Consider the following 23492-nt stretch of genomic DNA (forward strand, 5'->3'; position numbering starts at 1 on the left):
AGATAGTCACAGATTGACAAATTCCTAAGTTTTCTCCTGTGGGCTGCAGAATTCGAACAGGGCTTACAGGAGTTTGCGCATTGGTTTTTTTAACAAAAAGGCGGAATTGCTTTGGTGTCTTGGCAGGAACAGTTTTTTCTTTTTTAGGGCCGTTGGATCCAGTATTATCCAACTGAGATATTTCTGGACTAGCAATTATCACGTTCATATCTCCCAGTATCGTGTTCGCTAAAAGTCTAGTCTGACTTAAGGGTTCCATGGAGGGTGACTCTTGCTCATCTAAGCTCTCACATGTGGAGTTAAGCCCAGACAGCTTCTCAGAGGATTCCTTGCCCGTCATCCTGGCTGCCTCTTTCGCTTCTTTTGCTTGAAGCCGGCGAGTTCTGGCTTTAATCCGTGAATTTAACAATTTGCCCATTTTCTCCTCTGCCCCTGTACTCTGCTCAAGTTAATTTATCCTGCTTTAACAGCCCACGTGTCTGACTTACCTCTACGGGTATCACCGCAGGGCGACGTTTCTCTCCCAGCTCATCTCACAGGGGAGCAGATTGATGAAAAAGAAAAAAGAGCTTCCTTACAGACCTCAACAGAGGGCGCCAAATTTTTCCCTCAGCTGTTGCAATTACACAGACTGCAGGTTTACAGAGCTACCCCAGCTCAAGCTCAAGCTCAGGGCTAAGCTATTCATAAATGAAGAATACTGTCCATTCCAGAGAGGCTCTACAAATTCTAGAAAATGCCTCAGGGATTATGGCCAATTTGCTGACCGCCGGAGCCCATGTGCAGTCTATAGTCCGAGAAGCAGCATATTGTACACAAAATTCAGGTTGGCTGACAGGTCTCTAGATTTTCTTTAAGGCAAATTATGTGCAGCGATTTATCAAAATCTTTAATTCACCAGCTCATTGCTACAAATCGGCACAGCCGCCACCGCCACGGCAGCCTGCAGCTTTAGTTCAGCCTCTCTCTCCGTTCTTCCCCTCTCACCTGCCGCGGGCTCCTACCCTGCCAGGAGAGCTCGGACGGGCACAGACGCTGCAGTCAGGTGCACTTCACACATTGGAGCGAAAGACAGCAACGACGTAGGAGCACCTTGGAGACCTCGCCGACTTCGAAATCCCTTAATTTTAACCGCCGAACAGCCTAACAGCCGAAAAAAGCTGCGAAATCACCACATCGCCTCAGAATAGGTACGTAAGCAGACCTGCACGCCGGCAATGATCCGCCATCACTGGGGGTGGGGCAGGGATCACAGGTGACTATGAGGAGACGTGGTACTCCACCATAGCCGACTAGCAGCTTGACAATTGGTTTTGGAGAGATGGCGTGCAATTATCTGTTGGATACATGAGGGTCACTCTTTCAGCTCCACCTCTGTAACAGGCCACTAGGGCTTCAGTTCTCTAAACAACACAAACAACCATGATTTATGGGAAGAACATGAGCTGCAATCTTCCCGTCAACTGGAAGGGTCTCTAAAGGCACAGGGGGCACTGCAATATGTTAGACCTTTGCAGAGATGGATAGGAAAAAACAGATAGGGCAACACACATGGGTATATTAACCCAGGTCTCCAATCAAAATTGTGAGTGCAAACGTGAATACTTTTCATGAACAAATGCGATTTCTAAATTGTAAAATACGCCTTAATGCTTACCATGCTTGTCTGCAGCTCCACCATCGTAAATTGCTGACACAACAATTTTTCCAACTGGGGAATCAATTCCTCCTTCCACTGTGAGATCCAAGGGGCCTTCCTACAATTATGTCAAAATGGCAAATGATGCAGTTTAGCATGCCAAAACGTAGCACTGACGGCAAACACAAAAATAGGACACATTTAAATATTGAAGCTAAATCTGCACGTATAACATATAAAATTGATAATGCAAGCACTGAAACAATTTATTTTTTATATCAAGTTACGAATAGGTAATCATTTCCCATCGAACAATGAAGAAATCACGTAGAATTTCTTCACATGGTCTGGAAAGCCCTCGTGCCAAAGATAAGGGCAATCCCTTCCTATGAGCCTATCAAAAATATTTGACAAGTCTGTTGTTCCAGTGCCACTTCTCAAAATAAAAAGTTAATGTGTGTGCTGTGTTCTTTCAAGCTTGAAATATCACTTGTTAGGCCTTAGTGTGGTCTTTCCCAAAACAATTTGCGATCACCCTCCTATGTTTCAGAATTCGTTGTTGCTGGCTTTAGGACTGCTAAACAATGCTAAAATGCTACAACTCATTCCCTAAAACATGGCATATTGAATGTACTTATAAGTCCCCAGTAAAGTGGTATACCATATACCTATGGCCGGTAAATTAAATTCTACTAGTGAGCCTGCAGCACTCATTGTGCCACCCACTTAAGTAGGCCCTCAAGACATGTCTCAGATCTGCCATGACAGCCTGAATGTAGTTTTAAACTGCCACTTCAACTTGGAAAAATAACCCATTTTCCAAGCCATAAACTCCCATTTTATAACAGATCAGTCACCCCTAGGGTAGGCCCTGAATCAGCCCATAGAGCAGGGTGCATTGTAATTAAAAGGTTGGCTGTGTACTTTTAGGTTTGACATGTCCTGGCAGTGAAAAACTCCTAAATTCGTTTTACACCACTGTGATGCCTCTGCTCTCATATGATAACATTAAGTTGCTTATTACATGTAATAGGTGCTAACCTTTGATTAGAAAATGTTTAGAAATAAGGGGAAACCTGGTAACCTTGGGACCTGGGTTGGACAAATAATAAAGGCACAAATGGTACCTAGAGGGGAAGTGTAGCCCTTGACTTCCACGACAATAGGTGTAAAAAAACAACTCACTAATAAGATTATTAAATGTGATACACACATTTTTATTTCACAATGAAAATGTCTTGTTAATAATAAGAACTAAATTTTTTTAATCAAATTTATAGCAAGGTGCTCCTAAAAATGTGATGGTGCAGTGAAAATGAGAAAGTGACTGAACAGTGCGCAAGTGCTACACATGATGCAATTAATTACATGTGACTGACAAGGACATTTAGGATATTAAAGCAACTACTCTCATTTGGGTCTTCTTCAGGATGAAAAATATACAGAGGAGACACCTGGAAATTAAAGAATCATGTGTCAATGTGTGTCAGTTTGTAAGTGTTTGTGTACACTAATGAAGTATAGAGTGTGGTCATATGACATTCCATTAGACTGTAGCAAAGATCTCACAATCAAGGATGTCTGCATCAAATTTTCTGGGATAGCATTATTGTGGCTTGCATAGGACTAGCAAGCTTCACAGAGGCATATTATGTTAAAATGGTTTGTATGTTTACTTGGACAAAGTCATGCATCCCAATGGGGACCCTTACTAGATAGAGTAGTAAAACCAGCACTGACGGTAGTTCATGTGGTTTGGTAAGATTTTTAAAAGGTGATCTGAAGTCTGTAGAAAGAAATATTGTGGTAAAGGTCTATATATGGAGTTCAAACAGTTAATCCGGGTCGGATGGAGGAGGGTAGGTTTGACGGCAGTTTCCTGATCAACTATCAAGTGTCCCAGGAGGCGTGGCTTGAAGCTCGGCAAGATGGCCGCACTGTAGTGCAGCTCTGCCAGCCATCGACAACAATCCTGCATTAGCCTGACCCTAACCCTGCCATCCGGCGGTTTTGCCTGCTGTACCTGTACTATTGTGAGCTGGGGACACTCGGCGCTGCCCGTTGCTGAATCCGCTGGGGCAAAGGAGCGAGGTTCGAGACGCCGCATGGCCGTCCGCAGCTTTGAGTTAATGGCGGCGCACAGGTGACAGGGACAACTAGCCAGAACTGAGAGGTCGCATTACCTGCAGACAACCAGCTGCAGACTTCGCCTGCGATCCGCAAAAGACTGAGTGCGCCTACAATCAAGGTATCGGAGGGGGCAAGGGGTTGATAACTGTGCGACTGCGGCGGAGCACGGGACCGGCCGGGAGAAAGCCCAGGCAGTGACTCACGCGAGTCCCCGGCGCGGAGGGCGTGCACAGGCTGCACGACAACAAGACACTGTGAAAGGGGATTCAAAGACTGAGTCCGACCCCCCCGCCGCCTTCCTTGTTCCGAGCACGCCATTATAAGCAGACGTATTAGCCTGCCGCAAGGACGAACAGCTGGGGGATGATTGTGTTTGCGCCCCCCCTGCGGCCAGAGAAGAGCTAAGCATCCAGCATTTTTCCGGCGCGATCCCAAAGGCGATCCCCATGGGTACATTACATGATGAGTGGCTCCAAGGCACTTAGGCAGAGAAGACCAGAGGTCGCACATTATTGAGGGCCACGCAAGAACACCACGCTGCGGACACGCGAGGGGGTAGCCTCAGAACCCCCCCCCTCACGTTGCAACTAATGAGAGCGACGTGCTGCAGGGGGTACGATAGCTGGAACTGTGCAGGCTGACATTTGTACCTGGGTCCACACCAAATTAGTGCATCTGGCCCCTGGGGCAATACCCTAATAGTCGGCTTCTGAAGACACGGGCAAAAAGAGAGCAAATGACGTAGATGAGGCCATTCGAAGACCAATGTGCTATGATTCAGGCATAGAACGCAACTACACCTGCAGTCTCCCGAGGTGCTTGCATAAACCGCGTCTTCCCACCGAAGCTGCGACCACAGCGCCATTTTGGAGATTCATAAAACGAGGTGCGGCCACACACCAGGAGCAACAGCGGCCAGCGAGCATATAGATATAAGGGGGCAAAGAACGTCTCCTGGACAGTACCTGCACATAATAACGAGCGCAACTCGAGACATTACGACTCGGCAAATACCATGGGGAAGCCGGAAAAGAACCATCCCTGTCTTACGTTCGAGCTGCGGAAAAGGGGCAAACCGGGACAGGCCCCGACGTCGGACTCTGAGTTGGAATCGGCGACGCCTCCCACCACGACACTGGAGAAATCACTTGCCGCCATACAGGCCAGCCTACAGGCCATCGACGGGAAGATCGAAGCGTTGAATGGCAGGATGGACCACTACTCGACGAAGCTGGATAAACAGGCGGTCCGCCTGGGTGAAGCAGAACAGCGGATAACGGATGCGGAGGATGGGCTACAATATGTCGCAGAAAAGACGACAGACATCACCAAATTGCTGGCAGTCATACAGGCTAAAAACGAGGACATCGAAGCGAGGTCCCGTCGCGTACTGGGACTGCCAGAAACCACCAAAGTGGGAAGATTACATCGAGGCAATGCTTCAGGAAATCTGCGGCAATAATGAGCTCTCCCCACTGTTCCCCGTTGAGCGAGCGCATAGATCCCTAACAGCGCGACCACCACCAGGGACCCCGCCGAGGCCTGTCATAGCCGGGCTGCTTAACTTCAGGGATCGAGACACAGTGCTGCGCATCACCAGGCAGAAGGGCTCGATCACATATCAAGCAAATGCATTATCATTTTATCTGGATTTTACAGCCACTGTCCAAGCAGCCCGTAAAGAATTCCAAAACGTCAAGAAGCTGCTTCAAAAGGAACAGATCCCCTATGCCATGCTGTACCCCGCACGTCTGCGGGTTGGAACAATGGAAAATGGCAAAATATTCACGAGTCCTAAACATGCTATGGAGCACACACGACAACTGTGACACGAGTGCCAATGCTCCACCGCATCCCCCACGTCGGACATTAACGAATGAACAGTAAGAGGGTGATCTATCGGACTGCCGATGTGTAAGGTTGTGCTGTATGTAGGAAAGCAGTGCGTGGTGGTAAAATGCTGACAGGGATTGCATAAAGGTGATAGCAATAATATTGCAAGATATGTAACACAAGGATATACGGCTGCAGGGTTCCGCAGGGTTGGTGGAAATTACGAAGTGTCAATGGCTACCCTCCCTACAACCTCTGGGAGTGGTTGTAGCCGCCGTGACCCCCGATGGGTGATCCCCAATGGGAATTATGTTTACTTCAGTTGATGTTACGGGCGTTTACGGGGGGTATGTCTTCTGCAATTGGGGTATGCTGAAGTGGGAGGAGGGAGGGGGGGTTGTTTTCATTTGTTACAAGCCAAGGATACATGATTTTAACAGTAATGCAACGTACTGTTGCAATGGATTGATGCACTCACATGCTAGACTGAGCACTAGGTACTACACTACACATACAAACCGCATATGACAGGGGCCACATACAAGGTTATCACGTGGAATGTACGAGGGCTAAACACGCCGCAGAAAATCAGGCAGGTATTGGCGCAGCTGGACCGACACAATGTCACAATAGCGCTTTTACAGGAAACCCACCTGACCAAGATGACGGAGGATAAAGTAGCCAGAAAGTGGGCATCCTACAGACTAGCATCCTCATATTCCTCATATGCGAGGGGGGTCCTCATTTTAATCCAGCGAGGAGTGATTTTTAAGGAACTGGACTCTAGTACAGATCAAGAGGGCCACTGGGCGATGGTACTCCACAAGCTGGGTAATACTTTGGTGACAATAATCCGTTTTTATGGGCCAGTGGTAGATGATACGACCGACTACTTGCACATGTTTAGGACATTGTGCACCTGGCCTGACACGGCAATCATAGGGGGGGGGAGACCTAAACACACACTTAAATCCCACACTGGATAAATCAAATCCACAGGGAGCCAGGATGGTCAAGGTCGCTGCCTGTGTCAAGGATGGAATGCTAGAATTTGGATTGGTAGATGCTTGGAGGCATAGACACGTGGGGGTTTTAGTGGGCACGCATATCACGCCGGCGACAAATAGCTGGTCTAGATTAGACTACTGGCTGCTGAGTGAAGGAGCAAATGAATGGGTAACGGACGTCTGCAATCTTCCACGAACATTTTCAGATCACAATCAAGTGCTGCTCACACTGACCATTCCCTTAAACCCTCAGAAACCTTTTACGTGCCGGTTCAGAGCAGAGGCACTTCTAGACCCGATATATGCTGAGACACTTAGAACTGCTATTGTACAGTACTTTGAGACAAATGTGGGGACGGTGGACAGCCAAGAGATTCTGTGGGAAGCCTTCAAGGTCACGATAAGGGGCACGTGTATAAGCACATCTGCGGGAATTTTAAGAGACATACAGGGCAGACTACACGTGCTGGAGAAGAAGCTAGGGGACCTCGATGCCCAATATGATAACGCACCCTCTAAAGGTGTGTTAGCAAGTATACATGAACACATCGATGAATACAACACTCTTGCAGAGACGGAGGTGAAATATATATCGAAAAGGCATATTTCCAGGCGGAATGGAGAGGGAGGCCGCCCGGGTAGGACGTTAGCGGGTTGACTACAATGTAGAGCCGCTCAACTCCCAGTTGAGCGGATTGTCGATGTAAATGGACAGACACACTATGCCCCCACGGATATAGTGGAACAATTTCATCAATTCTATGCAAGGCTTTACACCTTCAGCGGCGAAACAGATGTGCAGGCTCTGCATTCATACTTGGATGACATTGCCTGTGCGTGGTTATCTGACGTGCACAGAAAATATCTTAGCCTCCCGTTAGACGTTGAGGACGGGATAGAAGCTATAAAGTCACTCCCAAGCGGTAAAGCTCCTGGACCGGACGGTCTCACTGAGGAATTCTATTAGGCGCATGCTGACCTCCTCGCATCACATCTTCTGGCTATGTACGCAGAGGCGTACGAATCGGGCCGTCTACCCCCTCCTTGCGGCAAGCAATGATTATCACTCTATTGAAGAAAGATAAACCTCCTGAGAGGTGTGAATCATATAGCCCTCTGTCTCTTTATAACCTAGATGCAAAGATACTAGCAAAAATTCTGGCCACAAAGCTACAGCCTCTGATGCCTTTACTGGTCCTTCCGGATCAGGCTGGGTTCATTCCTGACAGATCTACGTCCCTCAATTTACGCACCATATTCACCATGCTGCACGTCCTCAATCCAGTCTTGCCAGCGGTTGCAGTATTACTGGACGCCGCAAAAGCTTTTGATTCAATAAAATGGCAGTACATGCTGCATATACTGGGCAGAATGGGATTTCCCCCAATGTTTATGCACTGGATTAAGCTATTGTACACTGAACCATCAGCGAGAGTTCGAGTAGGAGGGGACACATCTGAGCAGTTTGACATAGAGCGAGGTACACGACAGGGCTGCCCGCTGTCCCCACTCTTATTGGCCATCGTCATAGAAACTCTGGCGTGTAAAATCTGACAGATACACAGGGCTGCGGCCCTTAACTTTAACAATAGACCGGTGGGGATTTCCATGTAGGCGGACGACATGGTCCTAAATGTCCGCGAGCCGAACCAGTATCTGTCTCCTGTCCTCGGAGAATATGTTAAATTTAGCTTATACTCTGGCCTCAACATAAATTGGGACAAGTCCGTCATCATCCCACTCTCTACGATAACTACGCCTCTGGTGGTTGAGTACCCGCTGGTCTGGTCCGCGGACCCAGTTAAATTCTTAGGGGTATGGGTGCACAGAGACCCAGGAGTAGTCATCAATGAAAATTACGGCGCAGCTTACGCAACACTAGTCACGCAAGTGGACAGATGGCTGAGCTTACCTTTGTCATTGGCAGATCGGATCTCCATAATAAAGATGGTGATATTACCTAAATTTTTATACCTATTTTGCAATGTCCCAGTTCCACCAACAACATTTTTTCCGAACCGTCCAAACTCAGCTTTTACGGCTAGTGTGGGGCACCAAGCAACCGAGAATAAGCTGGCACACGCTGGCATTGCCCTACGAGAGAGGGGGGTTCAAAGCTCCGGACATATATTTATACTATCTCTGCTGTCAGGCTCAATACGCCTATTACTGGTACAAACCGCACAAATTCATTCCACATGTTGCGGTGGAGGAAGGCGATGCATACCCTACACCGCTGAGTGGCATAATAACGCACACACGCAGACACACTCCACGGGGGGAGATCAAAACGGTCGACGTTACAACGGCGGCTTGGCAGGCGATTGGCCGGCGAGTACAAAAACTTCCCTTATATGCTCCTGCACTGCCTATTGAGGGACATGCTGCACTGTCGGTAGCTCAAGATAGGGGTTCTGTGCATGCTCTTAGAGAGGCGGGTATTACACACCTGACTGACTTGTTTCCAGAGGGCACATACATTACAGGGGAGGATCTCTCTTATATTTGTAATCCTACATCATTGTTTCAGTTCACATGCTATAGGTTGAGGCGGGCAGTCAAGGATCATTACACTAGCTTTCCGGAGGAACCAGAGACACTAGCAGCGCTACAGATGGTACTTACAGCCCCAACGAAGAAAAAACTAGTCACCAAATTATACAAGGCTGTCCAGAAAGACACGCCGCTCGGAACTGATACCAGTCTACTTCGGTGGAACAGTGAGCTAGACACCCCCTCACAGAGGAGGAGTGGGCGCACATATACTCTGTGACAGGGCGATTAACTTCCAATAGTAATCTTCGAATCATACACCTAAAACTTTTACATCAAACATACCATACTCCCCATAGGTTATGGAGGATGGGTCCCAGGGCCACGGGAGGGTGTAAACGATGCGGGACTGAGCCAGCTGGGTTCATACACTTAGCGTGGCACTGCAGGCCAGTTTTCAAATACTGGGACAAGGTATTATCCACTCTAAAGGACATGACAGGCTTCACATTGCAAAATGCCCCAGTGTTGTGCCTTCTGGGACACGCTCCTCAGCTTAAAGGGGTGGTGGGCAGCTTTGTGCAAGTAGCCCTGCTTATGGCGAAGAGAAGCACTCTATTTACATGGGACAGCAGAAGGTGCCCCAAAGCGGACAACTGGTTGAAAGACATGGTGTATTGCAGGGACCAATTAGAGACATATGCAGAAGAACTTCCAACTTCGTCCCAGCCCAGGGACATTTGGGCCACACTTTGGGAATATTTATTAACATGCAGTGATGCAGACTCTGAAAGTGAATTGTGAATATGGATTGTGTGGGTGGGGATGTGGATAGTGCCTGATTGCTGCTATTACATCATGACCTGTGTAAACCTGGCGATATTACAAATGTTGGCTGCCTTGTGTACTTAATATTGGACATGGTGCTCTACTACCTATAGGAATCACTGTAACCCTTGGCTTTTTTTTGTTGAAGTTAACTAAATGATGCTATTTTGGCATATGTAGAATTGCTACGAATATCCTGCGAATATGTTGTATGCTCAATGAAAAAGCTAATAAATAAAAAAAAACTATCAAGTGTCCCTCAATGTGGTCGGGACCCTCCAATTCACCTAAGATGCATTACCCAACCTCAAATGAGGTGGAATCACTGACTGGAACACTAGTAGGGGATAACGGCACATACTAGTAGGTCCCCCTCAACTATTGAAGGGACCCTCAGCCCCAATAGGGGACAAACTGAGTTTTGGTTCTGACGAAGTGCGGCCCGAAGATTGGGCACACACTGCACGAAACATGTTGACCTCTTGATACTAGTGACCATTTTCGACTAGTAGCTATATCCTGGAACCTAAGGACCACAAGATAGCACAACTGTTTTCACCTAGTAATGGTACCCTTTTCTCATTAAATCAGTTATTTGTGGGTACCAGAGCCTATTTTAGGTCACCATTCACTCACTAAACTCACTGCAAATCCCTCACCTGCATTCATCATTACAGCGTCTTCAGATAAAAATATCTCAGATAAAGAAGCCCCCAGGCCCGTCAGACGTTGCAGCGCCGGCCAGACGAGGAGCGCTCAATGATGAAGCATGACACCCTAACAGGTGTGTGAGGGCATTAAGATCTGATTCTCAGATCTCCTAGCGACACATACCGTAGCCATCTGGCGCAATTGTCTGTGTCCACTTGGCAGATGAACTACCCTGATGTCGATAATAATTGTTCAAATAGTTAAAGCCAGTTGAATGAAGTAAGTGAAAATCACAGTCTTCACGTCATTTGCATCCGGCAAGTAACTGAATTTTGTGCGCTCAAGGATTGTTTCTTCGCATGGGTGGCCTCGAGTGAGGATGCTATTGGAAGGCAAGAGAATGTCTCAGAGTTGCAGAGGAGACTTGGTCATAAATCCAGACTCCAAAATGTATTTAGTAATTTATTTATTATTTTGTAAATTTATATAGCGTGCCTTATCACCTATGAGGGTTTCCAGTCACAAGCGTGGTTCTGATTACTTTCCTCACGAGCCAACCTTTCTCACAATGTTCCCTTCTCAGGGACACTGCCCTCTGGATATTCTGGCTGGGGATTCTCCCCCTCAGATTCCTCTTCAGAGTCATCTGACAGTGTTGCCTCCCAGCGTGGTATTTCAGAGATATAAAGGGCTGCCTCAAGATCCTGCCTTTTGGATCTCCTTTTCACAGGTATCCCCTTCTCTTGCAAAATACTTTTAGCTCCCTCATCAAGTAGATGTGCAGGTGGAAAAAGTTTATTTCCATTTTGACAAGGCCCCACAGGTGCAACAACTAGCCAGAGTTCCAACCACCATATTCTGATGGGAAACAGGGAAAAAATAGTATGTGGTTGCATAACTGTCTGCACTAGTCCTGTGATGTACGCCAATCACTGTGGGCCGAGAACAAAATACAAGTTCAAATCCTCACCGCTGACCACCAATGTTAGAAATGGGGGTCTCTAGTTGGCAGAGGTAGGTACCTTTGTCCAAATAGGGACCCTTGCTTCTAGTCAGGGTATGGGGGCTACCCCCTTTAGATAACCCCTGCTCACTCCCTGGGTAGCTAGGCACGAGCAGACAGGTCTATCCTAAAGGCAATGTGTAAGGTATTTGTACTCAAAACACACAGTAATACAGTGATAACACCACAAATGGACACCACACCAGTTTGGAAAAATAAAGTATCTTTATCTAAACTCAACAAAACCAAAACGACAAAAATCAAACATCCAAGTATTAAGAAAAATGACTTTCAAAAGGTTTTAGCAACTGAGTCCATAGAAAAGTATGGATGCGTGATTTCTTGCAAAGTACCTGTCGTTGAGGCAAAATTCACCAAGGCAACCAGCCGCAGAGATGGGAAGCGTCAATAAACAAAGAGATGCGTTGTTTCCAGAGACCTTCATGGATGTGATGCGACAGTTTCGCTAGGCACAGGGTAGCGGTGCGTTGGTTCCGGTCTGTGGGGGAAGCTATGCGTTGATTCTCAGACGACTCCGATCCGCAGGTGATGCATCGGGGAAAACTTGCCACACAGGGAAGATGCGTGGAAATCTGGGATGCGACAGCAAGCGATGCGGTAGCGTCAAGCGGCACTGAGTAAATTTCTTCAGTTGTGATCCCTCGATGCGTTGATTCTTGCAGCAGGCGACAGGTGCTGCATCAGTTTGGGCAGTTGCTCGGCGATGTGGAGAAATTCTTCTTGCACCACAGCGTTGCATCAGAAAACTGTTGCAAGAAGAGTGATGCGTTGATTTTCTTGTTGTTGTGTTGCTTTCCAGCTCCCAGCAGCAAAATCAACCTCCAGAGACCCCACACAGTCAAAGGCACATCTTGGCAGGTCAGAATTCCCAGCAAGGAAGTTCAGGGGAGCTGGGGTGAGGTCTTTGTGTTCCTGAGAATTTACAACAGGAGGCACTCTCTACTCAAGCCCTCTGAGACTTTCATCAAGCAGGGGACACAGCACACAGCAAAGTCCTTCTCCTTTCCTTGGCAGAAACAGCAACTGCAGTCCAACCCCAGACACACTGCAGAAGATGTACTTCCCAGTTTCTCCAGCTCCTTTCCTTGTCAAAGGATCCTTTTGATAACAGAAGTAGTCTAAAGTTCAGAGGTTTTAGGTCTAATACTTATACCCCAAAATGTATTTGTTCTCTTTGTGCAGAGGAGCCCTGTGCCCAGTCAAAACCAGTTCTGCGGGGCACTTTGCAAGGGCACAGCAACATCCATTGTTAGTGTGAGCCCTGGCTCCAGACACACCACAGGAGGGTGGAGCCTTCATTTTGGAAGGCAGGCACTGCCCTATTCAGGTGCAGGTGCTACTCCTCCCACCACTCGAAATGCAGACCAGGCCTATTCAGCCTAGCACTGACTCATCCAGACTTTCTGGAGCCACTGCACATCTCCAGCCCCTGTCATTCCACAGACAGACAGCCAATACACATCCTAGGTTGATGGCTAAGCTGGAAAAAAACTACTTTCTAAAAGTGGTATTTTCAAACACAGAATGCAAAAATCACCCTCACTAAAAGCAAGCATTTTAACATTCTGAGCTGAGGCATACTACACTTTATTTCTCCATCTTATTCCAATGGGAATTTATATTTATAAGATGTTATAAGAAAACTTTCATTCTGTCCTATGGGGCAAGATAGCCTTTCAATAGTGAAAAATAGAATTGACATTATTTCACTATCAGGACATGCCACACACATCAGGGCATGTCCTAACTGTCACATACACTGCACCCTGCCCACAGGGGTACCTAGGGCCTACCTTAAGGGTGACTAACATGCAAGAAAAGGAAAGGTTAGGGCCTGGCAGGTGGATGCACTTACCAAGTCGACATGGCAGTTAACAACTGCACACAGACACTGCAGTGGCAGGTCTGAGTTACCTTTTAAGGGCTACTCATGTGGGTGGCACAATCAGTGCTGCAGGCCCACTAGTAGCATTTGATTTACTGGCACTGGCACACTCAGTGCATTTTACTAGGGGTTACGGGTAAATCAAATATGCCAATCATGGATAACCAATCAGGATAGCAATTTACACAGAGAGCATATGCACTATAGCACTAATTAGCAGTGGTAAAGTGGTCAGAGTCCTAAAACCAACAACAACAGGTCAGGAAAAAATAGGAGGAAGAGTTTGGGAATAACTCTGCAAAAAGGGCCAAGTCCAATATTATTGAGACACTCGTCATGTGCACATGGGAGCCTAGGTGATTTGCAAAGAATCCTAGGATTTTGAGCCGACGCTGAGGCGTGAACCTGGATCCGAAGCTCTTAAAATCACCCTTATATCAACTCTGGGAGAATCACTTGGGGATAGTAAAAAGATTTACAAGACAAAGGCGCGTTTGTTCTGTCAGTCATGTGCAAGGTCAAGAAAAACTCACCCATGCATCAAATACACAAATATGTCACCCCAGACGGAAAATATTAATGATTTATGGGGCAAAGAAATTCTGTTACATGTCTGCAGGTGAGTGAAATGTAAAATGTGCCGAAGTTATGCAGACTCCCCAGTGTGTAAACAGCACAAGCTATGAATGGAGCCATACAGGAAGTGGGGGAGATTGATAAATCAGTTTCACTTCAACGCAGGGAAATCATTGCCTGTTACATTCCTTAAAAGTCTCGGCACGCTGGCCGGCGATTCACTCTTTTAAACTATTTTAAAAGGGGAGGAGAAACCAAATAAATCTAATTTGAAATGGGGCAAGTGGTGTTGGAAGCATAGCCTGTCGCCTAAATAAATTATGGCATAACTCGATGGCCAGAGGTTATCTCTTTGGCCTGAGAGCATAACTTGTTTAAGCGGGCTGTCTAAGACCCAGTGTGTATGCGTTCAGAGTGGCACAAGCAGCAGCTCCGCAATGCAAAGCATAAATCTTTGTTATCTTGTACCTCTATTTAGATCTGCAACAATCACACTTACCAGTGTTTCAAACATCATCTCTCATCTAAGGAGCTTTGATTAGGAGAAGGTAGGAAGTATATGTTAGATGGCTAAGAATGTGTAATTTAAAACAATCTATAATTATAAAGTTAGATTTTAATTTACAATTTTGAAAATCCCACTTTTAGAAAGTTGTCATTTTCCTTCCCTAATTATCTTGTTCTTGCAGCCTGCTACTGGGTCTCATGAAGGGTGTAGTTGGCAGTTGGACTTTATTCCTCTGAGACAGCTGCACAATAGAGGGTTTAGGTGTTTCTAGATGGATCATGACTGGCAGGATGGGGGAGTGGAGCTGGACTCAGCCTCAATTACAAATTAATAGGCTGTGCCTTGCCTTCATACAAAGGACTCCAAGCACTTCAAAGATTATTCCCTAGAAACTTCTCTTACTTCAAAGAAGACACCAAGTATAAACATAGGTTCCTCAACCCCACTCTTCAGTTCATTTCTAGACCTGTGGAAGGACTCTCAGAGGACTGCCTGCTGCTGTGGCTTGCTGTGTACTTCATAAGACTGCTTTGCTCACCTGGAAGGATTACTCTGTAGATACACTACAACAATATCCACGGGTCTATACAAACATGTGGGACCACATCTAGTGTGTACAAGATGATCTTGAAAGTAAGAACTCCTTTTGAAGGGAAAGAGGGGTGGTGGAATGCATCCGTTGCCTATATTCAGTATCCGCCAGTGTTTGTGAACACTTTTTTGAATACTGTTGGACATGGTACTAAACGTAGTGACAAATGTAAGCCTAGACAGGTCAGGTTTAGGTCCAGTGAGATCCAACATAACCTCCCTGTTGTTATTAAATGCCCATTTTAATGAATGACGCACAAGTCTTTTGTGGTACTTCCTTGTACGTAATTAAGAGGACAATGTAGAGGCATGATTCTCAAAACTCTCTTTAGTGGAACAATTTCTCCGCACCCGAAGAAATTGACCGAAAGGTAAATTATCCCAGAGTGATTTCGGGTGATGAGGTCCAAACATAGCGCTATCACTACAATCTGTATAGCGATAAAAAACATCTGTGAGCTCCCCTTTCCTTTTGAAAGGGTATTAGCCCTTAGTGTCACTAGTGTGACCCTAGGAGGAGACACAGATGATGAAGCACGTCACCATTGGTGAGTGATGGGAATCCGTCCTATTAAATAATTCTTACTTTATTAGTCTACTGGAGATATATAGACTCATTGGTACAGTTCTGAGTCTTTGTGTGGTCCCACATGTTTGTATAGACCGGTGGATATTGTTGTAGTGTATTTAGTATATATTGGGGGAGTATATCCACGCTAGGTCTTTAAATATTCCCTCAGACCCTTCACAAATAGTAGTGTTCTCTCAGGATTACTCGGTAGCCTGAAGCTTGCCCTGAACTCTCAGAGGCCTACCCTGCTGCTTGAGCCTTATTCCATTTCTCAAACCTATGACTTCCAGAGAGACTCCAAGGCCTAGTTGACTGGCCTTCTGATCGGGGACTAGGGATAGAGAAGGCTCCAACTATCTTGAACCGTCACCTGGACCCCGCCTGAGTGAGTCCCAACCCTCCAAGTGGTGCCTCCCTGGTCCTTGGCCCTTGGAAGCAATGCTAAAGGTGCCCAGAACCAAAATCCAAAACTTGGCACATGAAAACTTTTGGGCTAAAAACGTATCGAGAATCGAGAGGAGACATGGGCGAATCCATGGTGCATCATCGGTCGACCAAACTTTGCGGCATCCTTTTTGTACCATAAATACACATGGAAAAGTAATCACCACTGCAGCAAGATTTGTGTAGCCACACCACAAGCACTGTGGTAAACAGGTAACATGGCAGTCGAAGGTCGCTGGTGCTGCAGTCTTCTAGAGATCGCAGCCGTGGTGATTATGTGGTCGGACTGCCAAACATGTAATAAGGCTGTTTGTGTAATTGGTTTTGTTATTGCCAAAAGTTGCTTTACTGCTCATATTACTATAGATCTGTTCGCTAGTGTTTCTACCTCACATTACAATATAAGGCTTTAGGACCTAGCAGCAGATTCTGTGAACGTTGGGAATCAAATAGGCCCATACAAAAATACTTCTTTTTGTCCCATTAAGGCAGTATGTGCACAATGCATATGTTTCTTTCAAAGCCTACTATCAGATTATGGATTTGTTGTGCCCTGACATAGAGGCAATATATATTTCTCAATGACTTCTTTATATGCCTGTATCACAGCTTCCAGCTAAGGTGATATTCTTTCACATTGGTCCCATTGCAAAGAGATGATAAAGGATAGAGAATAACTTCTCCAGAATGTGCAAGCTATGGAGTGTCTTCTCTCATGAAGAGAGACACACAGGCAATCCTTTTTCAAAGCCTCTCAATCCCATTATCCGGAGTTTAAATAAGGATCATTAAAGCTATTAAGTGGGCTTTCATGGAGAAATTTTTGGTATTTGGTGAATTTATAGGAGCAAATCCTGCACAGGTGGATTAGCTCTTGATCCCTAACAGTGCCTCACAATTTGCTCTTATAATTAAAAATAGTGATTACGGGAAAGAAGACATGAACATTTGATATAGAGGTCAAAAAGAAAATGATGGGCTGTGACAAAGAGGGGCCTATCGAGAAGGAGCTGGATAGAATGTAGACAAGCTTGTGTCTCCAAAAACACAAGACAGAGAAGGATAATAAGCTAGGGACAGAACACCCCCCTCATACAAAAAACGGGGCGCAAGCATGAGGTCAATATGAGATAGCAAAGTCACAAAACTGTCCCTGGTATTTACTACACCCCGCCCCTAGTGGTAGCAGAAAGACTGACCCTAACCAAAGAAACACCACACCAAGGAAAAGAGTCACATGAAGAACAATTCAGTGAGGCCACCATGAATCCCACAGCTTCACAAATGCCTTGCTTGTGTGTTGGGAAAAATTGACAGATTTGGCAAAACATCAGCATGGAAGATGATCTGGAGTTATAAATGTAAGTTAACTAACTATTTTAACAAGCAGGTAAAATGGAGGTATGTTTGAGGTCTCTGATATACGGACTGATTTGGAGTTTGCTGGACAGGCTACTCTGTCACAAATATGATGGAGTACCCTGTCTGACAAACTGAGGGTCCATCTGTCTCATTTAGAGTTTGCCAGCCATCAGTATTCCTATGATGGAACCAACAGGAGATCAATGACCCAATGGAGTAGGGGTTGCTAGAGAAAGGACATTAAGCTATCCACCCTATTAGGGTTGAGTGTGTAAAGACTTTTTGTCTGTATGTCACAAGGAAAAATCTGGTGGTTAGAGATTGGAAAAAAAGAATTATAACCCCCACACCTTAGAAGATAACACCCAGGGTGTGGGGGGTCATTAGTTTTATATTTTTCAAAAGCAAGCTCCCACTCTAGGAGAACATTTGAAGCATTTTCCAGACGGCATCATGGTTTCCTGTACCATCTGTCAACCTTTTAAAATATTGAGGGGACCTGCTGCAACACTGTTTTCTGTCAATATACAGGAGTTGTTCCCAGAGCCAGTGGACAACTCAAACTTTGTTGACCAGGATGTTGGTGAGGTGAAAGGAGTATAGAACTGGCACCATGACCGCCATTAATCTGTCCGCCGAACAATAAATCTGGCACAACTGTCATATAAATATTACAACTTTGAGAAGGAAAAAGTGTGGCAACTACACAGTGTTACAAGGATAAATACATACAAAAATAAACATGTTTACCTTTTTGATTCGTAGAAGTCGGACATCTTTCCCTGAGATCTGGTCATGAGTAAACTAAAAGAACACCAAACAAAAAGTTCAAAAAGGAGAAACAAAGGATGAAAACACTTGCATGCTTTCAATAAATACAGTTTTCAGAATAATCACAACAAATAGAATATCAATTGTACTTCAGTAAAACCCAATAATAAAATTAATATTTTCGGTAAGCCTATATAAAGGAATTTGTTATATCAATAATTTCTTTGGCATTCTGAGTGGTTATTCAAAGATATCTCTTTGTATTTTTAAACCACAGCTAATAAAACAAGGCAATTTAAATGGTGTATATGAAAGTAACCTATGTTTTATTGCACCTTTTACTGACTCTACAGGCAATATGAATTTGGAAAATACCGGTGTCTCAGTGTTTAATTTGTAAAAGATTAAGTACTGGTGCCCAAAGCTCTGCTCAGAAGCCCACGGCCAGCTCTATAACGAATAACAAAGCTGTGTTGTCTTAACTCCCCCTCATGCCATTTTGATCCGCTATCAGACACCCCTGTCCTTTTTTCACTCTGGCAGGTTTCATGTTTCTTCTATGATGGCAGTCTTTCTATCTTTCTCTACCTCTGTCTTTCTGTTTTGTGGGTTTTTCCCTCTCATGCTTTGGGTCAATGTCTAATGCAGTAAAATAAGTGCGGGTACCAAACAATTAGTGCCTGTGGCACCCATTGGCAACCACCCCCTCAAATTAAGCACTGCCTTGTCTTCAGCAGTTCTCAATTCAGCTTTTTCATAGAAATTGCGAGGGAGAATTCAATATGCAAATAAAAATTCCTTTTTATTAAAAATGTGCAAAAGTAAACTTTCAAATAGTATGTATAATAAACGTAAAATTTGTAATAGGTAATCATAGTTTGATGTTATAAGCCTACTAGTAAAATCACAAAAGTACTGACTTAAGTTAGCCTAACTCCTCATGCCATATTAACAGTAGCTTAAACTGTGGCCTGTTTTCATATTGAATTGATTTGCACAAGATGTTTTCTCTTTTGTTACAGGTGCTGTAACGTTCGAGAAGCCATCTATTAGCTAGTGAATAGGCATTCGTTTTGTATTAGATAACTGGTAGTGAGGTTCTCATTGGTAGGAGAGGAGGTAACACAAAGTATGATTCATGAGAAGAACTGTCTGAACTGAAAAATCTGAATGAATTATCTTTTCAAGCGCGTGTGTCTGTAGTTCATTGTGCAGATGTGAGAAGATGGTGAGTTAACCAATTACCAGGAGTTTACGCAGTGAGCGAAGAAAAGAAACAGAATGACATCTAGAATATTGTGGGGTTATATCATTGTGTGTTTCTGAAGTAGGGAGAGCTTTTTTTTTAAGCTTCTGTGAGCTTCTCTTTTAGAAGGGGTTTTCTCTCACTCTGATTTGCTTGAGACTCATCTCAGAGTTTGTTTGAGACTATACCTCTCTACATTGGATGCTGCTTAGCCTATTCTCTGATGTCTGCTGATTAATAGCTAAGAATACTTTCCAGCTTAATATGCAAAAGTTGTATGCTTAGACATTGATACTCTTAGAACTCTTTAGTGGTGTAAGGAACTGGGTTTCTGCTGCAGTACTCCCCCCCTCACCTTTTGCCTGATAACTGATGCACTTTTCCTTGGTGTGCCCTGGGTCCCTGCCAATCAGATACCCAGGGTCTGTGTTCCTTCCCTAAAAACTGTACTAAAGCCTAAACCCAATTGGTATCTCTGGCCACATGTCAGCCATGGTAAATGGTACACTAGGTTCCCAGGGCATTGTGACTAGAGAAGACCTCTAAGGACTGCAGCACTTATTGTGCCACCCTTAGTGGACCTGTACCCTAACACCCACACACTGCCTTTGCAGGCTGAGTGTCCTGGTGCAGAACTAAACAAAGAGTCGACATGGCACACATCCCTGTGTGCCATGCCCACAAACACACTGCCCTGTCATACATCAGTCACCCCTCTAGCTGGGTGCACTATGCCAGTGGTGTGGGCACAGGTGCATGAGCCCTGTGCCCCTACAGTACCCAGGGCCATCCCTGGGCACTGTAAGTGTAGTGATGCCATTAAGAGTATATGGCGCTTTGAGGTTGTCATTACGAAGTCCACAGCACCATGATGGCTACACTGAAGACTGAGAAGTTTGATATCAAACTTCTCAGCACATTAAACCCACACTGATGCCAGATGCACTACAGAGGGCGACTTAGAATTCCCCCCTGAACCTAACCTGCAATCCACGTCTTGTCTGAGAGGCTGCCCAGGCTGCCACACAGCAGACATGTTGCTGGCCCCCTGGGTAGAGAGCCATCCGCTCTCCAGGGCCTGCAACAATGCACGTACTGGGCGAGGTGCTAGGTCTCCTTCCCCAGGATGGGCAGGGGAAGCTTCAAAGGCATACCACCTTTTGTGAGCTTCTCCAGGATACTTGCTGTACTCAGCAACTGGCCCCCACCAGTTCTGACCCCCACTCTGATGGGAAGACTGGCGGGAAAAGTGAAGGAAGGAAAGGGGATGTGCCAGCCTCTGCCAATCCCACCCCTCAGGTGGGTGAGGCAATGTGAAGCACATCTCTTGGCTAACGCCATCTTGAGGATGGGGAGTCCTGCCCAATCAGAGATAGGCTCCCGCTCCCCTCCCACAGGAGAGGAGCAGGATAGAGGGTGTATTCACCCCAGGACAGGAACCCATTGGTCCCTGCCCTTGCCCTACCTGTAACACCCCTCAATTTAGTATTTAGGGGCACCCTGAACCTTCCTTCCTCAGATCCGATTTGAAAACAAGAAAGAAGATCAAGAAGAAAAAAGACTTGCCGTGCAGCTTCTAAGACACCAACTGACTTGGTCCCAGCCATACAGGCCTGTTCATCCTTGAACCTACTCCTGCTAAGTCCCGGCGTCTCCTACCTTGAAAACCCCGGAGGACCTGCCTTCCTTGAACCTCTTAAACACTGGGACTCCCATGAGCAGTGGTTCTGCTCAAACAGCAAAACCCCTGGTGCCAACCAGGAACCGTGAATCCAGCCCACTCTGCACCCGCCGAGCCCGGCCTGTGCCCGAGTGGTCAAAGACCCTAAGGACATCCTCCCGGCAATTGTGACCTGAAATCCAGTGCCCAAGGACCCTCCTCGACATCCCAGAGGACACCTGCACTCTCACAAGAAGACCCCTCCAACCATGACCATCAGAGGGAAAGATTTCCCGATGTCAAAAGACACCCCTGTACCTGGCAGCCCTCGGCCCCATGTGCCCAACTCCTGGGTGTCTACCTATACTCCAAGATCCCAACTTACCCCTCGAAGAGTTGGTCGCTCCTGAAGAGTCTCTGTCCCTGAGCTTGCAGCCTTTATTCACCTTCCAAGATCTCCATTGACTAACATTGAGCACCCGACGGCTCAAAAGCACCCTGCACCCAGCCGCCCGAGTGGCCCTGGCAGTGCATCCTTTGTCCTAATCCACTTTCCCATTTTCCCTGAACAAGTGACCAGGAGCCCAGTTCCCACAGCCGTGTGGCCTGCTAGCCAGCAGCCACCAACGACAGGCCCCCTGCCTCTCATTGGATAACATTGGGCCTAACTGCCTCTACACCCGGCTGTCCCTGTGCCGCTGAGGGTGTACAAATTGTACCTACTTGTCCCTTCGAGACCCCTGAGTCTATGCCCAGAACCTTAACTCTGCCAGTTGAGAACTTACCCCAAAGCCGATAACCTACTTTTCTTCCAGAGGGTAACATTGACTGGTTTCACTCAGAATTTCTTCTAAGTGTGGAGTTTTGAAACTTTTAAATATTCATCTAAAATTAGCCGAACAAGAATTCTGAATTACTTACCTGTTATCAGAAGAGAACACAGGGCTGCATGGTTTTAATATGTTAATTAAAACCATGATTAATTTTTATTAATGTTTTGCTTTTATTGTTTGCCTACTCCTAGTCCTACTTGGTCCAATCATCTGTAGTCTGCTACTCAGATTGCCTAGGAAGTTTCTATACACATACCTTATTTACCCTGCCCTAGGAGTCTTTAGCTATCACTACCCAGGGGTTCCTTGTTTCTTCACACACTATTTGTTTAACACCACTCTAATACATTTAAAAGGGGCATCCACTGAATGATGTCACAATACATCTCAACCCCCTGAAGACATCATCAAACAAAGCTACAATCTGGAATATTTCTTTTTGGTGATTGTTAGCTAAGCAGGACAGAGTAAATAGAACTGAACTGTGGGGCATGGCTTGGCTGAGCAGCAAGATGACCGCCTTCTAAAAGGGCTATGACAGCCGGGCCCATTATCCTGCATCATCCTCGAGACAACGAGGTGCCTGCACATCCTGCCTTGCTGTGTTCGATCCTGCGCAATAAGTGGAGCATGCCATTGCCTCTTTTGGGCGGAATGGCAAAACAGAACTGCTGCTACCACCATCGCATAGCGGAGTGATCTCGTGGCCAAGAAGTACCCGGGCTGCGGTGTCCATAGCGTGGCCTCCCATTCCAGCTGGCCACAGCATTGTCCGCTGCGTCTGCCCCTTGGTGGAGAACCCTCGCATTCCGTGCGCACCCATGAGGAAGAGGCACCGGGTGGATCGGCATAGCTGCACAGTCCTGAGGAGCGCGCCAAAGGTCTGTGCTGCTGCTTGGAAGTCATTGCGGCCTGTGCGGAAGCTGACAGAGGCCCTGGCTGCTCTGAGCATCGGTGTGCCCCTGAGGCGTGCCCAGGAGGGCGCCATTTAACTGGGGGGTCCTGCCGGACTTAAGTGGCTGCGGCGGACCTCACAGCAGGAGCCAGCGCACTCTCCATAAGAGACTGCAAGGGAGCTGGCGGCTGCCGCGGTTGGGCCAGGTGGAGTGACGACCATCCTACACTACCCTACACAAGCCTGTGGTGGAGCTGGGAGGCCCAGACGAACAGATCTGTGACCACGTGTGTAGGCAGTGGGCCCTAGCACCTTTCATTCCAGGTACTGGCTGGTAGGATCCTTTCGTCATTAATAATTCAGAGTACATATATTTATATCACACAATGACAAGTCCATTTAAAGTGCAATACAGTCCAAACGATTCCCATAAAGCGTCCAAGTAACTCTGATCCGTTTGTAGAACACCAAAATCAAGTATCCAAGAAGATAGGTATATCAAACTGGAGTTTAATTTGTTGTAATCCAAAGAACGTCTTTGCAGC

The 23492-nt window shown here is 46.2% G+C and overlaps 1 protein-coding gene across 1 annotated transcript in view; it reads right to left on the bottom strand.

Moving 5' to 3' along the window:
* The window catches only part of USH1C (USH1 protein network component harmonin), a 697039-nt gene that overhangs the window by 103687 nt on the left and 569860 nt on the right, over positions 1-23492 (bottom strand). Inside the window, exons 24-25 of the mRNA XM_086954146.1 lie at positions 18293-18346; positions 1658-1757 (exon numbers count right to left, since the gene is read on the bottom strand). Coding sequence (XP_086810272.1) covers positions 1658-1757; positions 18293-18346 — 154 coding nt within the window. The remainder of the gene's footprint in view (positions 1-1657; positions 1758-18292; positions 18347-23492) is intronic.

Source organism: Lissotriton vulgaris, chromosome 2_1 (assembly GCF_964263255.1).
Source record: "Lissotriton vulgaris chromosome 2_1, aLisVul1.2, whole genome shotgun sequence".
Taxonomy (NCBI): Eukaryota; Metazoa; Chordata; class Amphibia; order Caudata; family Salamandridae; genus Lissotriton; species Lissotriton vulgaris.